The 16,933-nt window shown below is 44.8% G+C and overlaps 1 protein-coding gene across 4 annotated transcripts in view; it reads left to right on the forward strand.

The window, feature by feature from the left end:
* Window positions 1-9,286, forward strand: part of LOC119328431 — an 11,850-nt gene extending 2,564 nt beyond the window's left edge. Inside the window, exons 4-12 of one of the 4 annotated variants that reach the window (XM_037601419.1) lie at window positions 2,601-2,675; window positions 5,739-5,882; window positions 5,975-6,033; window positions 6,124-6,248; window positions 6,330-6,432; window positions 6,529-6,643; window positions 6,821-6,862; window positions 6,951-7,032; window positions 7,125-7,263. In XM_037601419.1, the coding sequence (XP_037457316.1) occupies window positions 5,739-5,882; window positions 5,975-6,033; window positions 6,124-6,248; window positions 6,330-6,432; window positions 6,529-6,643; window positions 6,821-6,862; window positions 6,951-6,965 (603 nt within the window). In that variant the 5' untranslated portion in view covers window positions 2,601-2,675 and the 3' untranslated portion in view covers window positions 6,966-7,032; window positions 7,125-7,263. The other 3 variants (XM_037601418.1, XM_037601416.1, XM_037601417.1) reach the window with 3 other exon arrangements.
* Window positions 9,287-16,933: the final 7,647 nt, after the last annotated feature.

A 16,933-nucleotide genomic window follows, 5' to 3' on the forward strand; every position in this document is an offset into this window, starting at 1 on the left:
AGCCAGTAGCCGGGCTGGGGGTGCTGCTCGGCGGGTCCCTGCCGCTGGTGCCTAGCCAGTAGCCGGGCGTGGGGGTGCTGCTCGGCGGGTCCCTGCCGCTGGTGCCCAGCCAGTAGCCGGGCGTGGGGGTGCTGCTCGGCGGGTCCCTGCCGGTGGTGCCCAGCCAGTAGCCGGGCGTGGGGGTGCTGCTCGGCGGGTCCCTGCCGCTGGTGCCCAGCCAGTACCCGGGCGTGGGGGTGCACCTGGGTCCGCCACCCCTGACGGATGTCCGTTGGTCCCTGGGATTGCTCAATGTTATGTGCCTCGCCGGCTCGTTGGGTTTCCTTCTTCTGGACGTGCGTGTACGTCCCTGTCCATTAGCCTTTTTCGTTTCGTTTCTTAGGTTGCTGTGACAGTTGCTTCACTCCCGTGATGTTTGTGACATGGTTAGGTGATGGTTGGTTTCCTTTCGTGAGCTCTGCCATGGCGGCGGTCAATCGCAGAAAACGGAAATTGTGCGTTCAGTTTCGGCGTGCTCGCTATGAAGGTGCATGTGGATTATTAGTTTTCTTTTTTCCTGTTTTCTATTGCCGGGCGTATGGTACCTTAACTGGTTCTGCATTTCCTCTTAGAGCGTGTTGTCGATGGCCCCTTGCCAACGGTTTGGCATGGTCACTCTGTTTATGTCTGTTCAGAGGTGACTGGGATAGATCGCAACAAACGAAAAATACGGAAAGTGTCAATTAGATTGCGTCGTCCTGGAAGCGAAGGTGCATGACCATTCTTTGTTTGTTTCATAGTTGTTGTTGTTTGCCGTACGGTTTCTTATTTGGTTTTGCGTGTCTTTCTAGAGGTTGTTGTCAGAGGGGCTTTGCCGAAGGATTGGCAAGGTTACTCGGTCGGGTTTGCTGAGTCCCTTAAAGGTACTTGCTGACACGATATCTTTCCTTTGGTTATGTGATGATTGTCTTTCTTTTACACTCGGTCCGCGTCTGATGGTATTGTGCCTTGGTGGTTGTTAGCTTGCTATGCAGATAGGTCGTACTGTGGCCCTCCTGATTTCTTGTGCCAATACTGTGGTGCTTCCTTTTGGTTTGCTGAGTGTTCTAAGTCAAGGTCTTCATGGGTACAGCGTAAGATGGTTTACAATCATTGTTGTAAAGGCGCAAAGGTCTATATCCCTCCCTTTAAGGACCCCCCGGCCTATCTCCGGGAGCTCCTTCGATTCGATGGAACTTCTCGTGCTAAAAAATTCATCCGGGCTATACGTGAGTATAATTGTATGTTCGCTTTTATTTCAATGGGTGCTACCATTGAACGTTCGTTTGGTGGCAGCCGTGGACCTAAGGTATTCAAGATCAATGGTCAGGTGTCTCATCGTATTGGTTCGTTGGTGCCGAGCGGTAATGATACTCCTAAGTTTGCCGAGTTGTACATACATGACCCTGCTAATGAGATTAGGCATAGGATGAATGCCTTAAATCCAGACGATAAGCCCACCGGGGGTGTGGATGATAGCATTGTGGTTGGTCTTAGAGATATGCTTAATGAGTCTAATCCATTGGTTCAGACTTTTAGGGAGGCAAGTAGGATGATAGAGGGCCGTGGTGATGAACCCATCGAGGATATCTTGATTTGTATTATTGGGCCTTCGGAGGGTGATAGTCCACAGTTTAGCATGCCTACAACCACCAGGCTTGCTGCTTTAGTCGTCGGTGGTGACTTTACGTTAGCGGCGTCTTCTCGGGATATTGTTGTTTGCAGTCGTTCCGATGTTTTGCAGCGGATATCTTCTTTGAATACCACGTTCATGCCTCTGCAGTACCCGTTGCTTTTCCCTTATGGTGAGCGAGGGTTCCAAATAGATGTTCCCCACTTAGCTGTTCCTGAATATGGTGATGATGATGGGGATGTAGGTTCTAATCTTCCACCTGGGAGTCCATCCGTTGAGGCGTCCTCTTCGTATCCTTCTGGGGGTGGTGACTCAGATACAAATAGTCGGAATAGGATGACCATGCAGGATTACTATCGTTTTATGTGCCATTACAAGGGTGATCAGCCCAATCCATATATATGTTATGGTCTCCTCTCCTCTCAGTCGGTTGTCGATGCGCGTGCGTGCATTGATGAGAATAGACTGTGGTATATCATAAGAAACCAGGACCTGTTTAGGTCAGAGCACATGCAGGTTATTGCCGATGCGGTAGGTGATGGGTGTGTCGATGGTGATGCTGTTGGGAAGAGGACCATCGTGCCTTCCAGTCACATGGGTGGTCGTCGTTACTTTAATGAAAACTTCCATGATGGCCTTGCCGTTTGTCGAGTGCACGGTGCACCAGATGTATTTACCACTTTTACTTGCAATCCTAAATGGCCCGAGATCATTGCTGCGCTGGAGCCGGGGCAGACGCCTCCTGATAGGGCAGATGTTATTGTAAGGGTCTACCACATAAAGCTTGCTGAGTACTTAGACGAGATCAAGTCAGGCCGGGCTTTTGGCCCCATTAAGGCTGGTACTATATATGCTGTTGTGCTTTGTGCATGGTCATTATTTCCTATCAGTTCTTTACTGCTTCTGCTTGGTTGTTTGTCTAATTTATCTTTCCTGTTTTCCTTTCCAGTGATGTACACCGTTGAGTTCCAGAAGCGGGGACTGCCTCACGCGCATATACTTGTCTGGAGGAGAGGGGGCAGCGGTGAGATTGGTGTTGAGAATATTAATTCATTAATATCCGCTGAAATACCTGATGCATTGCTTGATCCTTTAGGATATGCTTTAGTTTCCGAGTTTATGATGCATGGTCCCTGTGGGGAAATGAATGATAAATGCGTCTGCATGAAAAAGGGTGTTTGTTCTAAATTTTTCCCAAAGGATTTTAGAGATACTACTGTCGTTGATGACAATGGGTTTGTCTTATATCGACGTCGTGACGACGGTCGAAGGGTATACAAAAATGGTCATTACCCGGACAATAGGCATGTTGTTCCTTACAATATGGCAATGCTCAAGAAATTTCAGGGCCATATAAATGTAGAGTGGTGTAATAAAACTCAGGTTATGAAATACCTCTTCAAGTATGTCACTAAAGGTGCTGATTATTCTAAGGTCATGTTAGAAAGGTTAAACAAATTGACTACAACTGGGTGTCGTACGGTAGATGAGGTTCAGGAGTATTTGATATGTTGGTACATATGTGAGTATGATGCACTGTGGCGCATATTTGGGTTTGAGATACACTTTAAAATACCGTCGGTTCAAAGGTTGACTGTTCATATGCCTGGTATGAATAATATCTGCTATCGTACTGGTGCTGACCTCACGAAAATTGTTGGTTCTGACTTCTTGCAAAAGACTATGCTTACCGAATGGTTTGTTGCGAATGATTTGTTCGAAGATGCCTGGTCATTGACTTACTATGATTTTCCATCTGCTTGGACCTGGGATGCTAAAAGTAGATCATGGCATCCAAGGGGTAGGGGTGAAAAGATTGGTCGCGTATATTATGTGCATCCTTTGAGTGGTGAGTTGTATTACTTACGCATGCTTTTGATGATTGTTAAGGGGGCTAGGCCTTTCGAATGTCTCCGTACATATGCTGGTCGTCTTTATCACACCTTTAAAGAGGCTTGTGCCGCACGTGGTTTACTAGGGGATGATAGTGAGTGGTACACAACGTTTGATGAGGCGGTTGTCTGGGGGTTTGGGCATCGCCTTAGGGAGCTGTTTGTGACTATGCTCATGCACTGTTCTATCAGGGATGAGCTTGGTTTTTTTGAGCGGTACTGCAGTGGCATGTACGATGATATCCAACATAGGCTGCGCCGTGCCTAGGTAATCCAAACTATGTTGTTCCTCCTGAGAGACTGAGGAATCTGCTTCTTGATGAGCTGGCCGATGTTTTTTTGAAGCATGGATTTGATATAAATTTTTTTAACTTGTCGTCCCGTTCCGGTGAAGGTGAACATTCCGATGATAATCGTCTCATCCGTGATGAATTATGTTATGATGAACCTGCTTTGGCTACACAATCCTTAGTCATGTTTGATAGTTTAAACGAGGACCAACTGGTTGCTTACAAGACGATTGTACAATGTGTTCAGTCGGGGGAGCCGGGCTTTTTTTTGTCTCTGGGTACGGTGGTACTGGAAAGACTTACCTATGGAGTGCAATCTGTGCTTTCCTTAGGGGTGAGAGGAAGATAGTGCTAACTGTTGCATTGTCAACAATTGCATCGCTGTTACTGCCTGGTGGGAGGACTGCCCATTCTCGCTTTAAAATACCCATTCTCCTTGAAGATAATACGCAGTGTGATAGTAAAAGAGGTTCTAAGCTTTGTAAGTTAATGATGGTAGCTTCGCTTGTTATTTGGGACGAGGCGCTTATGACACACAGGAAGTGCTTTGAGGCTGTAGATAGAACATTGCGTGATGTCCTCTCTGTGGGTAATCCAGACCTTGCGGATGTTCCGTTTGGTGGGATAGTGATGGTCTTGGGTGGTGACCTTAGACAAATCTTACTGGTCGTTGAGGGAGGTACTAGACCTCAGATTGTTGATGCGGCGATCACAAATTCCCCGCTGTGGCGCTCTGTTAAGAAGTTGTCACTCTCTGTTAACATGCGCTTGTCTGTTCATGGTGTGGATAGTCAGGCACAGCAGGATGTTGCCTTATTTAGCAAATGGGTTCTTGATCTTGGTGAAGGAAAGTTGCCTGTTACAAGGCGAGGCGATGATGTTGAGGCTTCTTGGATACAAATTCTGGACGACCTATTGGTTTGTACAGATGGTGATCCAATATCTGCTATTGTTTCTTCTGTTTACGGTGATTTCTCTCAAAACTACATGATCTCTGGATACTTGCAAGAAAGAGCCATTTTAGCACCCACCAATGACCATGCTGATGATATTAATGATCATGTTCTTAAGTTGGTTCCTACTGATAGCAGAGACTATCTGAGCGCTGATTCAATTGACGACTCTGTAGATTCTGTTAGGGACAAGGATATTTACTATCCAATTGAGTACTTGAATTCAACTAAGATTATAAATTTCCCAAACCATAGGTTGACTCTTAAGGTTGGTTTTCCGATTATGCTTCTTAGAAACCTTAGCCAGGCAAATGGTTTATGTAACGATACACGCCTAATTGTGAAAGAATTGGGTGATCGGCTTATCGAGGCTGTTATTATGACTGGCTCGCATGTGGGCGATACCATTTATATCCCTAGGATTGAGTTATTAGCAAAGAAGGGTAACGCACCCTTCGTGCTTAGGCATCGCCAGTTTCCTGTTCGTGTGTGCTATGCCATGACAATCAACAAGAGCCAAGGACAGACCCTGTCTGCTGTTGGTATATATCTTAAGGGTCCTGTTTTTACGCACGGCCAGCTGTATGTGGCGGTTTCTCGTGTTACTTTGAGAGCTTCTTTGAAAATCCTTATATTAGATGCTGATGGTAAGTGTGGATCTAAGACTAAGAACATTGTTTCCCCTGAGGTCTTCCGGGCCGCGGGGATGGCCTAGGTTTGTGTTTGATGGCAATCTCCATTTTTTTTGGTCGTTGGCACATGCTTTTGGGAATTATCTAATGTTTTGGTAGATGACTTTTGTGTTACGCTTGTTACATATGTGGTCCTATGCGATGTGGGTTATATTCTGGGTTGTACTACCATTGTCTATATTTGTGGTTTGCCTTATGTCGTCCGAACTTACTTAGTTTAACGGTAGTGCTATATTTTGGTGATGACCCCTGTGTTGTAGATGGCGATGGCTGGTTTGCAGGGTCTTGTTGTGGGGAACAGAAACCCGACAGTCCGTGTGTATGTCTCGCGACACTGGCATCATCGTGGGACCACTGATAATGGTCCTATCAAACACACTGACATGGTCCTTCTGGATACCCGGGTATATGACTCATCTGGCTCCGTCCCCTGTGTTGTTTCTGGTTTTCTTCTGGCTTTTTCACTTGGTAACTGATGTATGTTCTTTCTTGGCAGGGCAACCACATCTATGCTGAGATCGGTGAGAATCTTGTGACCAAGTTTATGGGTAAACTGTAAGAAGGATGTGCATATGAAATTTCACAGTTCTTGGTGTTCCTGAACAAGCGTTACTTCAAGCCAATTGATGCAGTACACATGATCAGGTTCAATAGGTTCACCACGGCCAGTCCTAATACCAACCCAGAGGCTCAGTTTCCATTCTGCACCTACTCACTCACTGAACTGTCACGCCTGCCTGCCCCTCTCGATGCACCTGAATTCTTCACAGGTGTGTTAGCCAGACTATCATTGTATTAATGTGTTTGGTGTGTGCACCCGTAAGCTGACCTCCCTTTCCCTGGTTGTTTAGATGTACTTGGAGTTATCACTGGTGTGTCTGATGTTGTTCAGTATCATAGCTCGAACAGGAGCGAGCCTTCCACAAAGCATACTATCAACATCAAGGACCTAAGGTATGCTACCTTTGTCTGTCAGGCGCTTGTTGTTTGTGTTGTCGCCTTGATTGGTGTGTCATTCTTTTCACTCTGCTTTATTTGTATTATGTGCAGTGGATACCAGATAACTGTTGTATTCTGGGGTGAACATGCCACGACCTTTGAAGGAGACTACATTATCGAGCTAGGAAAATCTGAACCAGTTGTTGCACTGTTTGTTGGGACTCTGGTAAAAAACTCCATGTTCAAGAATTCATCTGATTAACCAGTTAACTTGCCGATTAATCCCTACTCATAGGGTCACCGAGTAGCCGATAAACCGAAAAATCATCCGATTAATTGATTAAATGTCCGATTAACTTGCCGATTAGCCGATTAATCCTCTACTCACTAACCAACCGAGCAGCTACCAGTTAACGATTTCCTCAACAATGAAAAAACTACGAAGGTAATTACTCTTCCTATGTTGTCTGAATGACTGTTATTTTGCCCAAGTATATTTGTGTAACAAGCTACATCTTTGGTTGCATTTGTAGGTCGAAGGGGTGTGAGCGGGAGCGCGGCATGTCGGTGGTACATAAATGACGACATTTCTGAGATGATAGACTTCCATACGAGGTACATGCTGTTTGTTTATGCCCGTGCCTGTTATGTGGTGTCCTTTACCTAATTTGGTTTTATGCTCCTGTTGTCGATTTTGTTGCCTGCAGGCTCCATGGCAAGTCCTCTCCCATAGAAAAGATTGTTCTTCAGGGACAGACGTCAGCTGAAGTGAGCGCCCAGGTTGATCTACAGACCAAAACAGTTAGTGAACTTCTGGCCCTGCACATCTACAAGAACCAGGTAAATACTTTTTACCTTTCCATGTGTCCTGGCTTCTGTATTGGGTGGTTGCTTCGGTTTTGTTTAACTTTGTCCATGACGTGTATCGTGCCTCCTGTAGGACGTGCGTTTCCTTTGCTAGGTTACCTTAACTGGGTTGGCTTCCGGCCAGAGCTACTGGTTTATGTCATGTGCAAAGTGCCACAAATCTGCCCAGCCATATAGTACTGTCTACAAGTGTGCTGGTGTAGATTGTTCCTGCACCGATGCAGTACCGAGGTATCTCTCTTGCATGAGTGTGTATTTGTTTTCATGTGATCTGTTCATTAGGTGTGTACCTGATGCATGTTGTGATGCAGGTATCGAATATGTTTCGTAGGTGCTGACGACACAGGGGAAGCTGAGTTCGTCCTGTTTGAAAGGGCGGGAAAAGATTTTGTTGGCAAATCTTTGATTACTCTGATCCGTGAAGGAAAATCCAACCGTGTTCCACTTGATGAGATAGTTCGGATGGCACGTGGGGATGACACTGTGCCCCGAGAAATTACTGCACTCATTGGACAAAGATGTGCATTTGTGGTGTCTATCTCCTCAAAGAGCTTCTTACCTAACACTGAAGTGACCTCATTCCAAGTCAATAGGCTAGATGTGCCCAATGAAACATCCGTGAGAAATGCGGTTGTGTATCATAAGGCAAATTCACCCAGGCAATCTGAGAGTGATACTGGTTCTCTCACTGGTGCTGGGTTATCAACTGGTGCGCCGCTCACTGGGTCCATTCCACCATTATCACTCACAGATAGCGGGAATGCTGACGAGATTGTTCATGAGGGATCATACTCAAAGGTATGACTCCTATGTCAAAATGTACCATTCATGTTGATTTGCATTTACCCTCTATGTGTTGTTTTGCTCAATTGCCATGTGTCTTCTTTTTTATAGGAGCTTGCCACTCCTGAAGCCAATAAGAATCGTTCTTCACCAGCTTCTGTCAACAAAAGGTATGAGAATCCTTCTAGCAAAAGTGATCCAGGACGCCGTGCATTAACACTTTTAGATGGATGATATGACTTTGTCAAATTTGTGACCTGCAGTGCCACTACACATATGGTGGCAGCAAGTGGTGTGCCTAAGTCTGGGCTGCGTAAACCTCTGTTTTCCGATGGCCGTGCTCAGGTACATCCTTTCATTTGCTTGGCGGAACTTCATTTAGATCTCTCTACGTACTTGCTTGGTAGTCGGTTGACACGATGTATCTGTTTATGCCTTCTAGGGGCCTGCAAAGATGGTTGGCGGCTCCGCTGTTCTCGGTGATGAGCTTGCTGCTGCCTCAAGGTATATGTCTGGTCTGAAACAATTGCTTAGCAGTATATGCATAATTCTTGCCTTCTTTTACATACTGGCTATTTGTTGTTGAAGCAGATCAACCGAAGGCCTGGTGGAAGATGAAGACGAGGCTTCTGCGGCCAAAAGGGCCAAGCTGTAGATCAGCCGCCCTTAGGCAGGAAGTTCTTTTGGTGTGCTCGCTAGGCACCATCTTTATCATCGGCTACCTCTTGTGCTGTACGTGGTTTGGTTCTTACCTGAACTTGTGTTTTTTACAGGAGCATAGGGCGGTTGTTAGGTGTGCGCTCGAAATGATGGCCCAGTAGATGGATGACTCGATGTGGGTTAGATGGTGAAGCTTCTCTTTAGGTCTATCGCCCCTTTTGTCGTGCTGTGTTGTTTATGATGTGATGTTCCGGTCTACCAGTCTCAAAAAACTTCAGTCTGCTGCTTGTGGGTGAACATTCGCTGTCGGTATTAGGATCAGCGTTGGCCTTTGCTATTGTGTGGTGTTTGCTTAGCTTCTGGTTGCTGGTGAATGTAAAGAGAAGCTTGGCTATCTTATTTAGTATGCCCGTTGTCCATGCTATGGTCTATGTTGATGTATGCGGTCTTTGTGAATTTGGGTTATACCTGTTGCCCATTGTGAATTAATCATGCTATTCGAACTGGTTCTGCTGCTGGATAGATTGCCTAATCAAATTTAACTGGCAGTTGTGGTGCCCCTCGATGTTGTTTATGGTTTGTATTTGTGTTTTACAAGTCTTTACAAACTTCTACTCTGTTCTGATGGTCCTTTCTTAATATATTTATTTTCCTGTTATAGTTGTCTCTCCAATTTAAGTGATTTGGGATTTCGGTATCTGCCTCTGATTTGTAGAGTTAGAAATTTGTGGTCCATCACTGTTGGTGTATGCGCCTCTTACAGATTTTAGCATATATCTATTTTGCTAGACCGTTTGTTCAATAATTTTCTCTCTACTTCTACTATTTGTAAATATGTCGACTCTTGGGTGTAGAATTTTAGTATACATAAGTTGCTATCCTATCTGACATCTATTTATAGCTCCAGTTCATTCAGACGTTGTTAGTCCCATTTAGATACATGGTGGTAATATCATGCTTTCATCGCCCTTTTTATCGTCCGAATAGTAACTTGAGTTACTAATAACTTAACATTACATGCTTGACCAAAACGTTCGGACAGGCACCCTCGCGCCAAGACGCGTTGCCGATCTAGTTGATTATATCGTTGGGTAGCTTGCAAGGAAGAATGCACGAAGCTCTGTTTTGTTGATTATTTTCGGTTAAACGGTGCCGTTGACTTAAATAAAATGAAACATTAAGAGGATATAAACATAATAATAATACACCAATCTTTACGTTAGTTGGATGCACACAACCAACACCAAGCACACAAGAATCTCATTAGTAAAAAGCAAAATCATACAAGATCGAACATATGCCCAAGCTGATAAAAGAAAGATCATCTCTTGGAGAAAAGTTCTCCAAGAGCAATGTCTTCAGAAAGGGACCAATGTTCAAGCGTCGTCATCGTCACCGAGCAGATCCGAGCAATGTCTTCAACAAGATAACAATGCAAAATGCCGTCATTACCAGGGTATAACCAACTAGGATCATACCTAGGTTTTCACCCCGTAGCTCGAGACCAGGTACTCTAGAAGCACCATCGAATTAAAGTCATCATGTGTTATTGCGACCATTTTTCATGATCTTGACAATTACATGTCTAGCACAGTCTTGATGTGATATGCCACACAAAGTGAAAACCTTGCGCACACACGAAGTCAGTCAAGCCTTGACAAGAGATGGTTGCCACCAAAAGGCTCCGAAAGGCGAAGGTGGTCGTTCACATGAGACGAAGATTGATGACGGAGGAAGATCATCGGTAGCATCAAAATCCCAATTCAAGATGCTACGACAATCCCACATCGTCCTAGTGCTCCGCCGTCCTCGCATGTGCAACATACTTGTTGTTTGCCACTAGATATGAAGGTCTAACGCCTTTCGCCTCATCTTGACAACCGTGTCACCCGCGCGCCCGATTGGAGGCCCGCCTTGTTGGGAGGCAAAAGTTGCCGCGGTGCGCGTACATGTAGACAACATCGCTGCCGCTGACAACTCACACTTGATCGTTGGCCCAGTAGGAAACGACACTGCTGCCGCTGCACAACCATACCTTCCTCCTCATGCCACCGCCCATAGATCACATCTCGTCGCCAAGTCTCCGGAGTGGAGGCCTCCCCGTTGCCACCTTCATCGACTAGTATTGGTGCTTAGCCTGGCCACAGGCAGCGGCAAGTGGAAGAGCACCGACTGTTGGGGAGGGAGGACGGGGAGGTCGTGATCTCTATCAGGTATCAACTTTTTTGGTACTATGGTGCTCTCCTTTTGTCGAACGTTTAAGTAGTTTTATGATCCCTTTTTAATCTGATATGCATTGTATTATAATGACACCACATGGTATGTGTACTTCATGCAATTAGGTTACCATTTATCAAACGAGTATGATGCATTTTTTTTCACAAATTTTCCTGTTACAAACGTACATAGGCACAACATAATCGCAACTTGCGCAGTTTGCGGTCTCATAAAGTGATCACAACTTTGATGAAAGATCACGATAAGACCAGCACAAAAGTCATTTTTACAAGTTCCCGCTATAGCAGTCTATCATCCATTGAACAGAGTTTGTTTGAATATGCAATAGCTTAACTGCTTTGAAATAAAAGTTGTATTTTTACAGTGGAAATTACCATATTGTCCTTATTATCCAAGATGTACGTGTAGATAATACCTTGTGTGTTGTTGCGATAATTGATCATGTCCTACCTTAAACTACTACCGGAATAATTTCAAGCATCGATAGATTTCCAACAAAATATATTTAACACAAAGGACTAAATAGAAGAAAAATATCATGTCGCGATGATTAGCACCGCAAAGGTGTTTACTTGCTCTTTGCTCTTTCTTAGCCGATGTTGAAAGTCACTTCCACCTTGGCTTAATACTAGCTTTGTCTACCAGCGATAATCATTTTGAGATGAACTCTCACAATTTTGGAAGTCAATGAAACAATGAAGGAATGAGGGCGATTGACTTGTGTGGCTCCAAATTTTTTTTATGACGGCTATCATCAATTTGTGTGGTGTATTAACATGTGTCCTTGAGAAGCCAATTTGTGTTACCCATGAATTAACGAAATGGATGAACATTCTTCTATGTAGTGGATTGGGAATCTCCAAATGTCTCCATTCCCCATATTCTCAATGAAATAAATCCTATTACAATTTGTTAAAGAAGATTTTTGGTGTAAAATGGGAGAGTTGCCTTGGAGAGCCCTTGCCAATTCCCGATCTGCTCCAACCATGTTGCAGTCAGAGTCGAGACATGAGAGGTGCTTGGGGTTGTCATCTATATAGTAGCTATATGATAGATCTGCCTCAGGGGCATCTAGTCTGATGCCAATAGGGTGCGAGCTGCATGGAGTGGCCAGAGGTTGTTGCATTGCTATTCTTGCTACTCATTGGGGAGTTGTCATACATCGAAGGCATTATAGACGCATGCCCATAAGCTCGTATGGTCCTCTAACTCTGGTGACCGTTGTGATGGTGAAAGCAGAGACGGGGAAAGGTGGAGCTTGAGATCCCGATGATTGAAAAGGAGATCACCTTGGCGACCGCGGAGAAACTATGTCACTTACCGTGGCCTTTGGGCTAGAACGGTTGACGACCGTTCCTCAAACCTCAAAAGCATCACCTTTGTAGTTTTTGGTCCCAGGGCGACCTATTGGACCATCGTCCACTGGAGATCGACGCCGACTCCCTTTATTCAACCCGGTCCAGAGCCCTAATGACAGGCAATGCAATATTACTTCTCATACTTTCTTATGGAGTTGGAGGTGGCTGGCTAGCTATCCCAAGTGGTTTCGTCCCCAGCCATGTGAGCCTGTATGTGACCGGAGGTTGCTTTTTTAGACCTACAACGAGTAGGAATCTTACATTTCAACATATGGTCCTCTTTGCAAAAGCCAAGGACTAGCTTGTTATTTTCTTTCTTTTAAGTCCTATAAAGAAAGTTTCATTTGGGTTCGTATGTGAGAAAAAAAATAGACAAGAACAAACCTGGCCACTAGGTCGTGCCCGGCAGGCCAACCCGTTAGCACGAGTGCCCGGCCCGACACATGGTTGATCGGGCCGTGCCCGACACATGGCCCGCCTAGGGTCATGCCTGGGCACCCATTTAGTTTTTTTAGTATTTATAGACCAATAGGCAGCCCAATAGACTGAATAAAAGGTGGGCTAAACGGCTAAACGTGCTGATCAGACGCCCATTTAATAGTAGTGCCGTGGGAACTCCCTAGCTGACGCTCACTGCGTCAAACTGTTCCAGCTGGGTTTTCACGGTTTTGGGTACCTTCTAGTAGTTTCCTAAACTGGCTTTTTCTTTTCTTTTTCCGTTTTTCTTTCTTTCTTTTTTACTATTTGTTTATTCTTTTCTCTCTTTTTTCGTGTTCTTTTTTCTTTTTTTTGTTTTTGGAAAAATGTTCTAAAATTTCAAAAAATGTTTTGATTTATCATTAAAATGTTATTTTTCTTTCTCTTCTCTTTTTTATTTCCTTTTCAGACAATTATAAATAAAAAGAATCATTTTTTCTAAAAAACCATTTTTTCTAAAAAAAATCGTGTTTTTGAAATTTTGTTCGGAATTCCAAAAACTGTTCGCGATTACAAACTTTGTTCTTATATTAAAAAAATGTTCGCAATTACAAAATTTGTTCTCAAATTTCGAAAAAAATTCGTGTTTCCAAAATTTGTTCATTTTTTTCCAAAAAGTTAAATAACTTGGAAATTTGTTAACTTATTTAAAAAATGTTCTGGATTTCAAAAATTGTTCATATTTTCAATTTTTGTTCTTTCACTGTCTTTTTTTCATAAAAACATTTGTTTTTCAAAAAAAATTCTTGTTTTTTAAAAAAATGTTTGGAATTTTCAAAAATTATTCGCATTTTTAAAAAATGTGGACAATTTATAAAATGTTTCATTCTCTTTATGCTTTTTGAAAAATGTTTTTGATATTAAAAAATTTGTTCACATTTTTTAAAACTATTTTTATGAAAATGTTCGCTACAATGTCAGTTCACAACTGTCCCAGCTGGTTAGCTACAGTACAGATCTCTGCCGGCCGGTCCCTTGCAGTGCCAACCTTTTTTTAGAGAAGGCCGGTTGTTACAGTGCGGTCTGCTACAGTGTCGATCGCTACAGGCGTGTGCTACCTCTTCACTCGCTGCATCACAAATGGGCCGGTCCAGTCGCAACACACCGTGTGCGAAGGGGCGACCGTTTGACGCACCGAGCGTTGTATAGGTGCTCCCAGTGTTGTGCCTTTTTTTGACGGGTAACTAGGGACTTTATTAAGCAGTAATCAACAACGGAATACAAATAATGTCTGGTAATGTCCCTAGCCAAATGTGGCGACCTACATCTAGAGAAGTTGCCGCTTTCGCCAGTGCATGAGCTTCGAAATTATTTTCTCTATGCTCGAATTTGAACTTGACATGGTGGAAATCCCTTCTCCTCTCTGATATTTCATGTAACACCGGTGCATAGTGAGTTGCAGCCGTTGTGCCTATTTTGTTCACCACTTTCAAACAATCGGATGCAATCAACAGGCGAGTTAGATTAAGGTCCATGGCTAGTGCTAAGGCCTCTGTGACGCCCTCAATTTGACCGTACACTAATCATACACGTAAACGTGTACGATCAAGATCAGGAACTCACGGGAAGATATCATAACACAACTCTACAAATAAAATAAGTCATACAAGCATCATATTACAAGCTAGGGGCCTCGAAGGCTCGAATATAAGAGCTCGATATAGACGAGTCAGTGGAAGCAACAATATCTGAGTACAGACATAAGTTAAACAAGTTTGCCTTAAGAAGGCTAGCACAAACTGAGATACAGATCGAAAGAGGCGCAGGCCTCCTGCGTGGGATCCTCCTAAGCTACTCCTGGTCGTCGTCAGCGGGCTGCACGTAGTAGTAGGTACCTCCTGAGTAGTAGTAGTCATCATCGACGGTGGCGTCTAGCTCCTGGGCTCCAACGTCTGGTCGCAGCAATCGAGTATAGAAAGGGGGAAAAGAGGGAGCAAAGCAACTGTGAGTACTCATCCAAAGTACTCTCAAGTAAGGAGCTACACTACATATGTATGCAATGGTATCAAATGGAATAAGGGTATCATATGTGGACTGAACTGCAGAATGCCGGAATAAGAGGTGGATAGCCAGTCCAATCGAAGACTATGCTTCTGTTAACCTCCATCTTGCAGCAGGAGAAGAGAGTAGATGGTAAGTTCACCAAGTAGCATCGCATAGCATAATCCTAAGCGGTGATCCTCCCTTCGTCGCCCTGTTAGAGAGTGACCATCGGGTTGTATCTGGCACTTAGAAGGGTGTGTTTTATTAAGTATTCGGTTCTAGTTGTCATAAGGTCAAGGTACAACTCCAAGTCGTCTTGTTATCGAAGATCACGGCTATTCGAATAGATTAACTTCCCTGCAGGGGTGCATCACATAACCCAACACACTCGATCCCATTTGGCCGGACACACTTTCCTGGGTCATGCCCGGCCTCGGAAGATCAACACGTCGCAGCCCTACCTAGGCACAACAAAGAGGTCAGCATGCCGGTCTAAATCCTATGGCGCAGGGGTCTGGGCCCATCGCCCTTTGCACACCTGCACGTTGCGAACGCGGCTGGTAAGCAGAACTAGCCCCCTTAATACAAGAGCAGGCTTACGTTCCAATCCGGCGCGCGCTGCTCAATTGCTGACGTCACGAAGGCTTCGGCTGATACCACGACGTCAAGTGCCCATAACGGTCCCCGCATAGATGGTTAGTGCGTATAGGCCAGTGGCCAGACTCAGATCAAATACCAAGATCTCGTTAAGCGTGTTAAGTATCCGCGAACACCGACCAGGGCCAGGCCCACCTCTCTCCTAGGTTGTCTCAACCTGCCCTGTCGCTCCACCACAAAGTAACAGTCGGGGGCCGTTGGGAACCCAGGCCCACCTATACCGGGATGGAGCCACCTGCCCCTTCAGTCCCCATCTCCGAACATTATCATAAGTAATGTAACAATATAAGTATATATCATATGCCCGTGATCACCTCCCGAAGTGATCACGGCCCAGTAGTATAGCATGGCAGGCGGACAAGACTATAGGGCCACTGATGATAATCTAGCATCCTATACTAAGCATTTAGGATTGCAGGTAAGGTATCAACAATTGTAGCAACAATGACAGTCTATGCATCAGAATAGGATTAACGGAAAGCAGTAACATGCTACACTACTCTAATGCAAGCAGTATAGAGGAGAGTAGGCGATATCTGGTGATCAAGGGGGGGGGGTTGCCTGGTTGCTCTGGCAAGAGAGAGGGGTCGTCAACACCGTAGTCATACTGGGTAGCAGCGGCGTCGGTCTCGGTGTCTAGCGAGAGAAGAGGGGGAAGAAACAATAAATATAATGCAAACAAATGCATGACATGACAAAGCGTGATGCTAGGTGTGCCCTAACGCGGTACGAGGTGATACCGGTGTAGGGGAAAACATCCGGGAAAGTATTCCTGGTGTTTCGCGTCTTCGGACAGATGAACCGGAGGGGGAAGTTGCGTGTTTGCTATGCTAGGGATGCATGGCGGACGAACTGGTTGCGCATCCGGATTCGTCTCGTCGTTCTAAGCAAATTTCATGTTGAAAATAATTTAATCCGAGTTACGGATTAAAAGATATGATTTTCTAAAGATTTTATTAATTTCTGGAATTTAATTAATTATTTAATTTAATTCGAAATCGGATTTATGACATCAGCATGATGTCATGCTGACATCAGCAGTCAATAGGGGTTGACTGGCTCAAACTGACGCGTGGGTCCAGTAGGACCCATCTGTCATACTCTATTAGGTTAATTAGGGTTTAGTTAATTGATTAGATTAATCTAATCATGATTAATTAGTTTAATTGACTGTTTAGTTTAATTAATCAAGATTGATTATTTATTTATTTAATTAATTATTCATTTAAAAAAACTTTTTTTAAAATGTTCCGGGCATGGGGGCCCACTGTCATAGGCCCCGGGGGGCTAGCGGGCGCCGGGCTACCGGGCGCAGGGCGCAACGGCGGGGACGCCCGAGCGGGGCTGTGGGCACTGGGTCGCCGGACCTGGGCGCGTGTTGGCTGGCCGGTGGCCACAGCAGGACGCCCGCAGCCGACCGGAGCGGGGTAGCGAGGTGATGGGGCGGTGGCCAACAGGGGTGAGGTCAGGGCGGCCACGAGCGAGGCGGGATG

This window comes from Triticum dicoccoides, chromosome 7A (genome assembly GCF_002162155.2).
Source record: "Triticum dicoccoides isolate Atlit2015 ecotype Zavitan chromosome 7A, WEW_v2.0, whole genome shotgun sequence".
In the NCBI taxonomy this organism is placed as follows: domain Eukaryota; kingdom Viridiplantae; phylum Streptophyta; class Magnoliopsida; order Poales; family Poaceae; genus Triticum; species Triticum dicoccoides.